We start from the raw sequence: 14,167 nt of genomic DNA on the forward strand, positions 1-14,167 counted from the left end.
TTATGAGGCATAAGTCTGGCTCCCAGTTAAGCATGATACGAATGTTATGTTTGTATTCTATAAAGGTCGCATGCACTGATCATTTTTAGCGCCATATTTACGAGGGTTCTTCCGCGCTTTTTTCTTGCACTCCATCAAAAACATTCTTTTTTGATGGCCTTAAGAAGTTAGTAGGACGCTGGGAAAAATGTATTGCGAAACAGCGTGATTATGTGGAAAAGTGATAGAATTTGCTTTTGAGTTATTTAATAATAGTGTTTAAAAAATTAAAAGTGCAGAAACATTTTGAAGGTCCCTCATGCATTAGATTGTAAGCTCTACTGAGCAGGGGCTGTCTCTTGAAAGTTTTAATGTACAGCATTGCATGCGTCTAGCAGAGCTATAAAAATGATAAGCAGTAGTAACCGTAGAATCTGGGCCTGTTGCTTCATCATCATCATTTGCTTTCTTTTCCTGTTGAATGACACACCGTGACCTTTGCAGTAGAGGTCTGCACGGGAACGGGGACCGCGGGAATCCCGCAGGTCATAGAAACATAGAAGATGACGGCAGAAAAGGGCTACAGCCCATCAAGTCTGCCCACTCTGCTTACCCACCCCCTGTCTATGCCCTAATGACCCAATTTCCTTATCTTGACCCTCGTAGGGATCCCACATGGGTATCCCATTTATTCTTAAAGTCTGGCACGCTGTCTGCCTCGATCACCTGCACTGGAAGCTTGTTCCAATGATCAACCACTCTCTCTGTGAAGAAATACTTTCTGGTGTCGCCATGAAAGCTCTATGATCTCACAATGCAAGTTTACAGAGCCTTAGCCAATAGGAAGAGGAGATGCAAATGTTAAGAGCCTTAGCCAATAGGGAGAAGAGGAGATAGTGGATGTTGCGGATGGGCCATTTGGCCTTTATCTGCCATCATGTGTCTATAATCATAAAGCTCTATGACCTCACAATGCAGGTGTAAAGAGCCTTAGCCAATAGGAAGAGGAGATGCAAATGTTAAGAGTCTTAGCCAATAGGGAGAGGAGGAGGTAGTGGATGCTGCGGATGGGCCATTTGGCCTTTATGTGCCATCATGTTTCTATAACCATAACATAGAAACATAGAAGATGACGGCAGAAAAGGGCTACAGCCCATCAAGTCTGCCCACTCTGCTTACCCACCCCTTGTCTATGCCCTAATGACCCAATTTCCTTATCTTGACCCTCGTAGGGATCCCACATGGGTATCCCATTTATTCTTAAAGTCTGGCATGCTGTCTGCCTCGATCACCTGCACTGGAAGCTTGTTCCAATGATCAACCACTCTCTCTGTGAAGAAATACTTTCTGGTGTCTGCAGCAGCCACTCTCTCCTCCTCTCCCTATTGGCTAAGGCTCTTAACATTTGCATCTCCTCTTCCTATTGGCTAAGGCTCTTTACACCTGCCTTGTGAGGTAATAGAGCTTTATGGTTATAGAAACATGGAAACATGGTGGCAGATAAGGGCCAAATGGTCCATCCTATCTGCCCATTCACAGCATCAACTATCTCCTCTCCAAAAGAGATCCCATGTACCTGTCCCACGCTTTCCTGACTTCAGACACAGTCTTTATCTCTACCACCTCCACCGGATGGCTATTCTACATATAGAAACATAGAAACATAGAAGATGACGGCAGAAAAGGGCTACAGCCCATCAAGTCTGCCCACTCTGCTTACCCACCCCCTGTCTATGCCCTAATGACCCAATTTCCTTATCTTGACCCTCGTAGGGATCCCACATGGGTATCCCATTTATTCTTAAAGTCTGGCACGCTGTCTGCCTCGATCACCTGCACTGGAAGCTTGTTCCAATGATCAACCACTCTCTCTGTGAAGAAATACTTTTTGGTGTCGCCATGAAATTTTCCGCCCCTGAGTTTGAGCGGGTGCCCTCTTGTGGCCGAGGGTCCCTTGAGAAAAAAAATATCATCTTCCACTTCGACACGTCCCGTGAGGTACTTAAATGTTTCGATCATGTCTCCCCTCTCCCTACGTTCCTCGAGAGCGTAGAGCTGCAATTTGTTCAGTCTCTTTTCGTACGAGAGACCCTTGAGCCCCGAGATCATCCTGGTGGCCGTCCGCTGAACCGATTCAATTCTGCGCACATCTTTACTGTAATGTGGCCTCCAGAATTGCACACAGTACTCCAGATGAGGTCTCACCATGGCCCTGTAAAACGGTATTATGACTTCAGGCTTTCGGCTGACGAAACTTCTATTGATACAACCCAATATCTGCCTTGCCTTAGATGAAGCCTTCTCCACTTGATTAGCAGTTTTCATGTCTGCACTGATGATTACTCCTAAATCTCGTTCTGCTGAAGTCCTAGTTAAAATTTCTCCGTTCAAGAAGTACGTCCTGCATGGATTTCCGCTTCCGAGGTGCATGACCTTACATTTCTTAGCATTGAAGCCTAGCTGCCAGGTTGAGGACCAACTTTCCCCCCTAACCCACGGGACTCCCACGGGGACCCCCTCTAGCCAACGGGACTCCCACGGGGATGGAAGGCTTTGGAAGCAGGGTTCATCCATATAATATAATGGACATGTCAGCCTTAGTAAAAGAGGGGTTTATAAGTTAATTACCTGAACAGAAAACAAAAAAAGGGTTCCACCAAAGAGATTCCACTGTGGAATTGATGATCCGGTCAGAAGTAATTGCTGCTTTTTATGGGGACGGGCGGGGATGGAGGTAAATCCTTGCGGGGATGGGTGGGGATGGAGAGGATCCTGATGGGGATGGGTGGGGACGGAGAGGATCCTGGCGGGGATGGGTGGGATTTCTGTCCCCGTGCAACTCTCTACTTTGCAGCCCGGCTGAGTCAATGGTGGCATTTATTGGAAATGATTTTAGAAGCTTTGCAGGGTAGTCTCACATGTTGCTATTTACGTTAAATGTCAGGTTTACACGCGTGAATTCCTTGGGAAGCACAGATGTATCGGGTATGGTTTGGCTGAACCACAAAACATCTGTGTCTTTCCGATGTTAAACATGTGTATTTTGGTAATAGCTTGTTTCAACCAGGGCTTTAGAAAGAGTGTGTGTGTGTTAAATCCACTAGGATTTCAAATGATCTTTAAATTATAAGGGGTCCTTTTATTAAGCTGTATTAAACCGTGGCCAGAGCACGCTCTTACGCTGGTTTGTTTCCCACATGCTAAGGCCATTTTTACCGCAACAGGAAAATGGACGATTTTACTTTTTTTTTTTTTCTTCTATTAAGGGACATGCACTATAAAATACTGAGTGGAGTGGAAAGGGTAGTTGTCAATCGCTTGTTTACTCTTTCCAAAAATACTAGGTCTAGGGGGCATGCATTGAAGCTATTAAGTAGTTGATTTAAAACAAACCGTAGAAAATATTTCTTCATACAATGTGTAATTAAACTCTAAAATTCATTGCCAGAGAATGTGATGAAAAGCAGTTCGCTTAGTATGATTTTAAAAAGGTTTCCATAATATCCTGAAAGAAAAGTCCATAAGCCATTATTAAGATGGGGTCATCTCTCCGGAGAGAACGTGAACTCGCAGGCCTTGAGCATGCGCAGATGCTCAAGGCCCAGCAAGAAGAGGAGGCCGATCTTCGGGCACCAGCACCAACGCACAGGACATGCCGGTGCCCAGATGACAGTAAGAAGCAGCCGGGGGGGGGGGTGCCCTATCGTGGCGGGGGGGTGCCAGATCGCGGGGGGTGCCGCTCGCAAATCGAGGCACGCTCGGTTTCAGAGGTGCCGATTTTGCGAATGTTTTGCTCGTCTTGCAAAACACTCGTAAACCGAGGTACCACTGTACTAAATTGTAGTTCTCTACCCTCTTTGTATTAGTTGGTCTGTATGTCCAATTGTCTACCCCATTATTTTAAATTGTATGTAAAGACATATGATTATATTTTATTAATTTTTGTATCTCGCTTAGTAAAACTAAATAAGCGATTCATCAAAGTCCAATAAAAACTTGAAACTTTGATGCACCTTCGGTCTATCCCAGTACGGCAACTCTTATGTTCTTATGTTGACATTAGTGTACGGCCATTAAAAATAATTACCACAGATGCAATGACCAACACCTAGTTTGATGGTGGTAAGAGCTCACTTAGGGCTCCTTTAACAAAGATGCTCTAGGGCCTTAACATGCTTTTTAGGAGGCGGTAGATTTTCGGCTACGCGCGGTAATTTTGTGCGTTCGCTAAAAACCCTAGCGCACTTTTCTAAAAGGAGCCCTTAGTACATAAGTAGTCGCCTCCGCCGGGGCAGACCAGAGGTCCATCCAGCCCAGCGGTCCGCTCATGCGGCGGCCCATCAGGCATATTGCCTGGTCAGCGGTCCCTGACTAATTTTATGCCTACCTCTACACTTATCTCTAAACCTTCCACTGCTCTTATCTGTACCCCTCAATCCCTTTGTCTTCCAGGAACCTATCCAGGTCAACCTTGAAACCCTGTACTGTGCTATTTCTTATCACGGCCTCCGGAAGGGTGTTCCATGTGTCCACCACCCTCTGTGTGAAAAAGAACTTCCTTGCGTTTGTTTTAAACCTGTCCCCCTTCAATTTCATCGAGTGACCCCTTGTTCTTGTGGTTTCTTTCAAATTGAAAAATCTGTCTTTGTCAACCTTTTCGATGCCCCTCAGGATCTTGAAGGTCTCTATCATTTCTCCTCTGAGTCTCCGCTTTTCCAGGGAGAACAGCCCCAGCTTCTGCTTGTGGTAAGGCAGACCCACTAACTGATTAGCGCAGGAAACAGGGTGGTGGAGTTCGTAGGGTAATTGTAAAAGCCCATTTCTAAACTGTCTAATGCAACTCCTGCGAAATAATGTTGAGCCAACGATGACCTGCTTGAACTTGTAACTTTGCATTTGTATCTATGACTTAACTGTACTGACCGACCCGTCAAACTGTTCATCATAACTTCCTCTTATAATGTAATCTGATCTTGAACTGAATAGAAAACCTGATTAACGTGTAACAAACCTTCAACTCCTTCTCCAATTCCTCCGTTTTTCTGTTGCTCGACTCCAGCTCGAATTCCGACTCTCATGCCAACACGCCAAGTTTTTTCTTCTGAATCTAAAATGCTGGTAAATATAACTTTAGATCCAGAACAAATAAATAAGTATCCTATATAATAAAACGCTAGCCGCGCATGCGCACTCCTACCTGCGTGCTTCCATGATCAGTAGGTCTGTGGTCGCGGGAGTGCGCATGCGCGAGTCCCCAGCCATCTTCCCAGCGAGGCATTTTCTTTTTCCCTCAGCCATTGAATTCAGTTTGGCTGACGCGGTCTTTACGTACTTTACGTTCGCCGTTAACGGACTTCAAAGTGCTGCATGAGTCCTTTTCTTTCACGGACCTTCGCAGTTAGTGCTTCCAGGACTTGAACTCAGCGCTGGACTCCCTACTCTCTGACGCGTGGGGATCGAAAGGAGCCGCGGCGACACCTCGCGGGAAGGAAAGCCCAACAAAACAGTCCAGCTGCTACGTTCTTCGCGGACCTGACAAACCTGCAGATTCCAGCAGCGTATGCAGCATTCCACACACGCTGCTTCGGGGCCTTCTACTGCCCTGATTTGCTCTGCTGCATGTCTGATGATGTCATCAGGGACGTGCCAGAGTAAATCAGGGCAGTAGAAGGCTCCGAAGCAGCGTATGTAGAGTGCTGCACACTAGAGAATGACACGGGGAAAAAATCTGTCCCCGTCACCGCCCCGTCACCGGCCCACCATCCTCTGCACCGCCCCGTCACCGCCGATCCCTTCACCGCCCCGTCACCGCCATCCCTTTCACCGCCCCGTCACCGCCACTGCCATCCCATTCACCGCCCCGTCACCGTCCCTGCTGCATCCATATAAGCCTTTTTCCTTTCACTCCCTCCTTCCAATTTGAGCCGGGAACACTAGCGATCGCACGGTCCCCGCGGCCACTACCTGCCTGCCCGGTCGATCCTGGTGTTTGGCCGGCTCTCTCCCTTCTCCTCACCTTGGTTTGTGGGTTTTCTTTTTCGGCAACCTGCGCGCTTTCCCAGGGAGCCGCACACGCGCGGCTGCTCAGTGTTCGATCTTCTGCTCTGCTGCAACTTCTTGTTTCCGGTTGCGTCAGAGCAGAAGATCGAGGCTGAGCAGCGGCGGGTGTGCGCGGCTCTCTGGTAGCGTGCGGGTCGCCGAGGAGGAGGATCTGTGGACTGGGGTGAGGAGAGGGGAGAGAGCTGGCTGGACACTGGAATCGATTGGGCGGGCGGGTGTGAGCTGCGGGGACCGCGCGATCCTTCATGCCTCACTGCGGGGGACAAGACCATTCACCGCCCCGCGGGCGGTGAATGGCCTTGTCCCCGTCGCCGCAGCGACTGCTAGTTTTCTTCCCCATTTTCGGCGGGTGACCCGCGGCTAAAATGCGGTGGCCGCGGGTAAACCGCCACCGTGTCATTCTCTACTGCACACGCTGCTGGAATCTGCAGGTTTGTCGGGACCGCGGGAATGGGGGGGGGGTAGGGGAAACGTGGTATGTGGGGGAGGGAATGCTGCTGCTGTGGCTGCTACACAGGGAAGTGGGGGGGGGGGGGGAGATCAAAATGCTGCTATAGGGGAAAATGCTGCTCCACAGGGACATGGAGGGGGAGGGAATGCTTCTGTGGCTGCTGCACAGGGAAGTGGGGGGGGGGGAAGAAAGACAGACAGCGGGAGGAAGAAGACAAGAAGAAAGACACAGGGGCAGGGAGAGACACAGAAAGAAAGACAGACAAAGGGGGCCAGGGAGAGAGACAGACAGAAACAAAGACAGCGGGAGGGCGAGAGAGACAGAAATAAAGACAGACAGACATATATTCTAGCACCCGTTAATGTAACGGGCTAAAATATTAGTAAAATGATAAATTGACTATTATAGAGTTTTGTTTTGCTTTTATTTTAAAGCTGAAGTTGGTACATTTTTACGGACTGACTCCACGTAAAATAGCTTCCAACTCCATAGCCCTAGATTTTTCCTCTGCAACAAAAGTTTTAAAATAGCTTTAGTGTGTGGGTAGCGTGCGCGGATTTGGAACTTACCACAGGATGGCCGAGTGCATTCTGTGGGAAGCCATTTTAAGCACGCGCTTAGTGACGTTTGCTAAAAAGACCCCATAATTCCTTAAATGGCTTCTATTATATGTATAATTTTTTGGAAGATGGATGGCGCTTAGAGGTACATGTAGGTTGCAAAATCAGCAAATGAGTATTTTCAGGTCGTACACCTGTATTTCTCATGGACTAGGTATATTTTACCAAAAAAAAACTCCATTACCAGCGGGGCCATTTGTAAAACAGCCAGGAAATTGTGAACTTCTCGACTTGGTCGTCCAGTTTCTGATGGCAGATGCCCTGTGCAAAATTGGGCGTCCCATTTCTTTAATTCTGCAGAGCCAGACCTGTTGAAACTCTGGTAGTCCGTTGGTAAGAGTTAAAGTCACATGAGTTGGCATTCATCCTTTATCTGTTGCAGCTTTTTAAAGCACAATGTAGAAACTATTGTTTGCTCCTGTTTTTCAGGTGGTTTGAGTGCTTTGATCGTTGTTCCGATTGTGTTACTGGGAGTCTTCATCATTTCATGGAAACGGTCGTGAGTATTAAAGATCTAAGGTCTAACAGACAAAATGTAGCCCAGCTGTACTTTAGACATGTTTAATAAGCTGAGTATCAGACTTTTTGGGTTCATAGACAAAATCGCGCGAGACGACGGCGCGCCGACAACTGAGCGCAAGGTTGATGGCGCGCTGAAGAAAAGCACTATTTTAAGCACCTCCGACGGGGGGTGTTGGTGGGGAACCCCCCCTATTTTACTTAACAGACATCGCGCTGGCGTTGTGGGGGGTTTGGGGGGTTGTAACCCCCCTCATTATACTTGAAACCGAACCTTTTGCCTGTTTTTTAGGGAAAAAAGTTCAGTTTTAAGTATAATGTGGGGGGTTACAACCCCCCAAACCCCCCCACAACGCCAGCGCGATGTCTGTTAAGTAAAATAGGGGGGTTCCCCAGCCCCACACACCCCGTCGGAGCCCTTTAAAATAGTGCTTTTCTTCGGCGCGCCGTCAACCTTGCGCTCAGTTGTCTGCGCGCCGTTGTCTCGCGCGATTTAGTCCCGTCACCGACTTTTTGCTGTGGTCATCTCAGAGGTCCAGAAATTGGCTCCAGCCATCATGGATGGAGGTTATTCCTTCCACAGAAGAGATTGGTGTGCTAGAGAAGCCCAAAGCAGACACTTTTATTGGCCAGTTTGGACTTTCACTGCATATAGGCGTTATCTAATGTATTCACAGGATCTGGGGGCAGGGCAGCCGCACTGGGCCCCAAGCTTCTGGGCTCTGCATCTAAATGAGTCAGATTTGCGACTGACTTCGTTTTTCTGTCTATCTCCCCTCCCCCCCCCCCCCCCCCCCCACCCTTGGTAATCGTTCTCCTTGGCACCATGCTTAGGGTTACCAGGCGTCTGGGAAAACCAGGACATGTCCTCTTTTTAGAGGACTGTCCAGGTACCCAGATGGAATTTCCAAAACCCAGCAGTTTGAGTTTTGGAAAGCTGTTGCCATGTATAGAGGACCTCTGCGCCCGCACATGCTTGGAGGCCCTCAGACGTGGCCTAGAGGTTAGCAATGAAAAGATTAAACTTGCTGAGGCTGGGCCAGGATGGGGGTGGGGGGTGCAGAATAGGGCAGGTCCAGAGGTGGAATGGAGTGGGGTTGGGGATAAAACGGGGCATGGCCATGCGTCTAGGATTGTTCAACACAAAATATGGTAACCTTAACCATGCTGATACTCCTCCCACTGCACCACCAGCCAGTCCTTGCATCTCCTCCCTCTCGCTCCCCCTCCCCCTTGACATCTCATTTGAAATGTTAATGTTAAGTCTGAGGGGGGTCACCAAACTGGTCCACAGAGAGCTGTCCAAGTGCTAAGGCCGACCCCATCTGAGGCCATCCTGATATTAGGGATTTTCATTCGTTAGTATCCATTTAGATCAGGAGTGGGGAACGAGGGCTGCAATGCAGTCAGGTTTTCAGGATTTCCCCAATGAATATGCACAAGATCTAACGTATTTTTTGCTTCATAAGATGCACTTTTTTTCCACCCAAAATTGGGATAAAGCATGACCTACTGCACAAAAATGGTAAAAGGAAAATGAAACATGAAGGTTGATCACTGAGCAGACCCTTACTGAGTGTTCCTTGCATTCTTCCCATCCATGTGTTTGTTTGACAGGCGACGGGATGACGTGGTCCAGCCAGAAAGACCAATGAACCACAACCGGTCAGAAGAACCTGAAGTGACGAGTCCTCTGGCAGTTGGTTTCCTTTCACCAAATGTTCCAATCCAGAACATCACAGAAGAAGAAACAGTATTATGACCGAGTGTTGAGCAGTTGAGCGTGATCACCCATTACAAGGGCTGCTTTCCCATACAAAAGAAATGACCTGCACCAGATGGCAGCACGCAGGGACAATAGCCCTTGTGCTGTGATATCCACTCCTGAAAGTATCCCGTGCTTGTCCAAAGCATGTTTATGCACGGTGCTGCGACTATCAATCAGATGTCCAAAAGGGCATCTTCTAGGAAGCTGCAAAAGCCTCACATTTTTAAGAAAATGATTTTTATATCTAAGGAGCTGAAACATGTCGCTGCTTGCAATGAAGAGAAAGTAAGAACACAGACTAATCACACCCAGGCCAACATTTGGAAGAAAACCTGACCAAAGGGAAAAAGTCTGACTTATTCACATGCACTCCTGCTATATTACACTCCAGCAAGGTGAACAAGTTCACTTCTGACCTCTGGAACCTGGAGAGGAGAAAGCAGGTTGATGTCAATGACCAGATGTCTATTTCAGTGTTATGGATTGCGCATTTGGAACAGTATAATAGGAAACAGTCCAAAACAGATTTCTACTGGAGAAATTCAAATGAACTTTATATACTTGTCTGAATGACAACAGAAGAGCAAGATCAGACTCAACACTGATGTGGACTGCTTTTTCTCTACAATAAATAATTACAATTTTGTTTTGTATCAAAACAGCAACCGGGTAATACAGTAATGGCTTGAGATGGCACAGATACGGGATAACATATTTATTTCATATATATCTTGCACTTGGGAACAACAGAGTTCCAGAATCTTTTGCCGATACACATTTTTATCTAAGGTTTTTCAGTAGAGTAACAAAATCTAATGGACAGGTATACAGTAATAATAATAATATATACTGTAGCAATAATACTTTTATATACTGTAGTAATAATACTTTTATCTAAACTGCATTTTTTTAAAACTTAAGTTATGACAGGAAAAGAAACAAGACAGGGTTTTTTTTTAAAAGGAAATTTTCAAAGACAAAAATAAATATTTTATATTGTAGCAAAACGATGAAAAGCAAACGAACGCTTTTGGGAATAGCTTGCAATATGTCCCAGCATGTTAAGAACAGGAAGAAAGGGCTCCATGCACATATAATACAGAGCCAAAGGTCAAGCTATGCCCTCTTTCCCTAAAGCTTCCTTCTGGAAGGTGTTTGGCAATTTCGTGGGACATTAATTGGTTGTCTCAGTCCCCATCATCACCAGCGCAGGTGTGAGCAGAGGGGCTAAAAGACTGCTTAGGAGGGAGAATGGATTACCCATCGCTCTCGGGCTTGACGTCGGTCCCTGCTTAGCAAGCGGTGAGGGCAACACGGTAGAGCTGCAAGTCTGCAACCTCACTGCCTGCGACGAGGATGCAGGGGTGGAAGGTTGGGAGGAGAGAAGCTTGCATTGCTGGTGCCTATGCTTAGTTCTAAATTAAACTAAAGCTTAACTTTGTCTACCGAGTCATCATTCTGAGAAGGCTCGACTCGGTTTACAGCAATTAAATAAACAGGGAATGATTTACAAATGATAAATAGAAGATAAGAGCAAAATTTCAAAAGAATTCATTTTCAAAATGTTTGGCAAATAGAGTAGTTTTTAAAGATTTATGGAAAAATTGAAATGAACTGGAACTCCTTAAATAAAAGGGGAGATCATTCCAGAGTTGAGCGAGTTTAAAGAGCAAAGATTGACTGAAGATCTTGACTCCTTTAATCCCTTTTTTAGAAGGAAGGGACAGTTTAAATTGTTGGATACCTCTTGCAAAGGAGAATCGGTAAACGTTCCAAAATAAAGGAATAAGAGGATTAAAGATACCATGTAGAATTTTAAAAGAAATACGAGCACATTTAAATTGAGTTCTAAAATAAACCGGGAGCCAATGAAGACTCTGAAGCAAAGGGGTCACATGGTCAAAGATCAGCTTTGCAGCGGTATTCTGAATTAATTGTAATCTATGAAGACAAATTTTTGTAATGCCGAGGTAGATAGCGTTGCAGTAATCAAGATGAGATAATATAATTGACGGTGATGAAAAAAGATGTCTAACCTTCCTCAGCATTCGCAAACTAAAGAAGCTTTTCATGACCAAGGAATTTATTTGGTCCTTAAAGGAAAGAGAGGAATAAAAAAGGGCTCCCAATATCTTAGCAGAGAACTCAATTGGTAAGGAAGACCCAGCTACCAGAGCTACAGTAGGAGGAAGAGAGTCCAATCTTGGACCTAACCGCAAAAGCTTAGTTTTGGTTGTATTAAGTTTCATTCGGACAGATAAAGCCCAGGCTTGAAGTTTGGAAAAACAAAGATTTACTTTGGAAACTAGATTGGTAATATCCAGATCAATCTCAATCAATATTAAGTTAGACAAGTTCCTGGTGAACAAGAGCGTACACTGGTAGGGATAGTCTCAGTTAGGGCTCTGGTCTTTGACCAGAGGGCCACCCCGTGAGCAGACTGCTGGGTATGATGTCTGACCCAGCAGTGGCAAATTCTTATTTTCTTAATATAAAGATATCATCTGCATAAGTAAATAATGTTTCCCAAGCTCACAGCTTAAAGGTGTTCAGTGTGGTCATATAGAGGTTAAATAAAATTGGAGAGAAGTAAACATTTATTCTTATAAGACTTGTGTGACTTTTTTTTGTTCAGGTCCGAAGGGTGGAACAGACAAAGGGGGAAAATTATGTAAACGGAGTCTAAAAAGATAGGCGCCTATTACATTATCAGGCTTAAGTTCAAACTTAGGCGCCTGTAATGTAGGCTAAGGTTTTAAAGGGCCACATTAGAGGCGGCAAAGTCCTTTAGAGAATCGCGCCTACTTTGGAGCTTCACGCCACTAGGTGCCTGTCTTTCGTGGAATGGGTACGCCGACATCTGCACACAGGACCAGTTCGCGCCGCAGGTTCCGCCGCTTTCATGCCTTACCGTTAGCATTCTGAGGGGGGAACCCCCCCCAGTACACTTAGCACTGGTCATGCTCCCATTGGGGGGGGGGGTTGGGAGGGGGAACCCCCCAGCACACTAAAAACCTCCATTCTCTCACTGTTCGGGAGTTTTCAGCGGGAGCAGTTATAAATGTAGTGGGGAAGAGGGGTTCCCCCCCACACCCCCTTCAGAACGCTAACAGTAAGGCGTGAAAGCGGCAGAACTGGTGGCTCGCATTGGTCCTGTGCGCAGATATCGGTGTGCTACTGTGGAATTACGCCTAAGATAGGTGCCTATCACCCAATTATAACAGGAATACATCAATAGTATGTTACTAAACAGACTCAAAGGAACAATTTTCTGTAAATCTTATGGCAAGTTCCTTCTCCCCCTCCCCCCAACTCATCCCACCCAGTGGCAGAGAGCTACGAAACTGGGAGTGAATCCATTAAATGAGTATTTTAACTGTTCAAGATATTCCAGAAAGGTTCCCATACAATCAGAAATGTTTTTTTCCTGCGTTTGAGTCCAAGTCCACGAAGTCTCTCCTTTCCATTGAAACTTGCGTAATCATTGATGAGTGCCACAGAGATGTTGTAGGAGCTTGCGTAGACAGCCAACACTACAAGATACTGTTTGTGCCCAGTAAGATAGTACGCTGCAAAAAAACACCCCTGTAGGCCTTTAGGTTTCGGAGTTGTGATTTTGAATTGTGCAAAGAGCATCAACGGGGAAGGTCATCCGGTGCAACCCCATTGTTGCGACACTGTAGCTGCAACTGTATTCCAGAAAGTGTTACTATGAGGACAAGTCCAGAACCTAAGCACCAGGGAGACATTAGAATGGCTATACTTACGAGGGGATCCTTTCCCCTTCTTAAATTCTAGTGGGGAGTTGGGCGGCATGGCGGGACCTCGTTGGCACATAGAAGCATAGGTTGCAGTTAGAAAGTCAAACTATTTTTATGATTTATGTACACACAAGCGGAACAATCAACCCTTTTTTCTCCCAGGATTGGTACTTCCAATGAAGTCTGTCAAACACATTCCCAATTAAGACAATCTCCCCCCCCCCCCCCCAAAAAAAAAAAAGGACACATGTCCCTGGCCCTACCCACATCCCACCCCTGCTTCCCACTGGTCCCAGTCCCACCTACACCCCCTGCCCTACCTTTCATCCATTTCCTTAGTCCTCCTTCCCATCCTCTGTACCCCTTTGGTCCTCATCTACTCTCCACTGCATCTCAGTACCCTTTCAGTCCCGTCTCCGTCCCTTGCCTCCAGGACCATTGTTCTATCCCTGACTCCATATTCCACCCCCGCCCAGCTTCTCTTCTTCTTTACCCTTTCTTCTGGACCCCACCCCAGGACCTATCTCTTCTCTTCCCTGCCCCTCTCACCATTCCAGCATCTACCGCTCTCTCCCTCTTCACCCAATCGCACCCCAGCACCACAGCCTGCACCAATTCAAATCCCACTCCCCCAGCGGGATCTGCAGACCTCTGTCTCCAGCTCCCAACTCCTACCTATCTCCTTCCCTGGCCACTGCACTGAATCTTCAGGCAGAGTGGCAGCAAGGGAAGCCTGCCTCCAACTGGCCTGCCCCAGAAGCCGCCTACACAGGAACAGAAAGTCGCTAGTTGGTGTTTCTTAAGATGCTGGTGCATATAAATTTTTAAGGGTACCGATTGAAGTAGGGAAAATTTTGACTTCTTAGCATTTGTGGCGCATTACATCATATGTTTCCGTAGGAGAACCATTATGTAAATGACTTTGCATATTTAAGAAGGCTATTCCTGTATTTTTTAGGTGTCGAGAGGGCTATGGTTTTCTAACACAATTTCTGATCCTCTCAACTAA

At 46.4% G+C, this 14,167-nt stretch overlaps 1 protein-coding gene across 3 annotated transcripts in view; it reads left to right on the plus strand.

The window, feature by feature from the left end:
- The window catches only part of IL15RA (interleukin 15 receptor subunit alpha), a 29,638-nt gene extending 18,726 nt beyond the window's left edge, over positions 1-10,912 (plus strand). For all 3 annotated transcript variants that reach the window (XM_033959729.1, XM_033959728.1, XM_033959730.1), the window contains 2 exons: positions 7,540-7,609; positions 9,247-10,912. In XM_033959729.1, the coding sequence (XP_033815620.1) occupies positions 7,540-7,609; positions 9,247-9,391 (215 nt within the window). In that variant the 3' untranslated portion in view covers positions 9,392-10,912. The remainder of the gene's footprint in view (positions 1-7,539; positions 7,610-9,246) is intronic.
- The last annotated feature ends 3,255 nt before the right edge of the window (positions 10,913-14,167 follow it).

The sequence above is a fragment of the Geotrypetes seraphini genome, chromosome 9, assembly GCF_902459505.1.
Source record: "Geotrypetes seraphini chromosome 9, aGeoSer1.1, whole genome shotgun sequence".
NCBI classification, from domain to species: domain Eukaryota; kingdom Metazoa; phylum Chordata; class Amphibia; order Gymnophiona; family Dermophiidae; genus Geotrypetes; species Geotrypetes seraphini.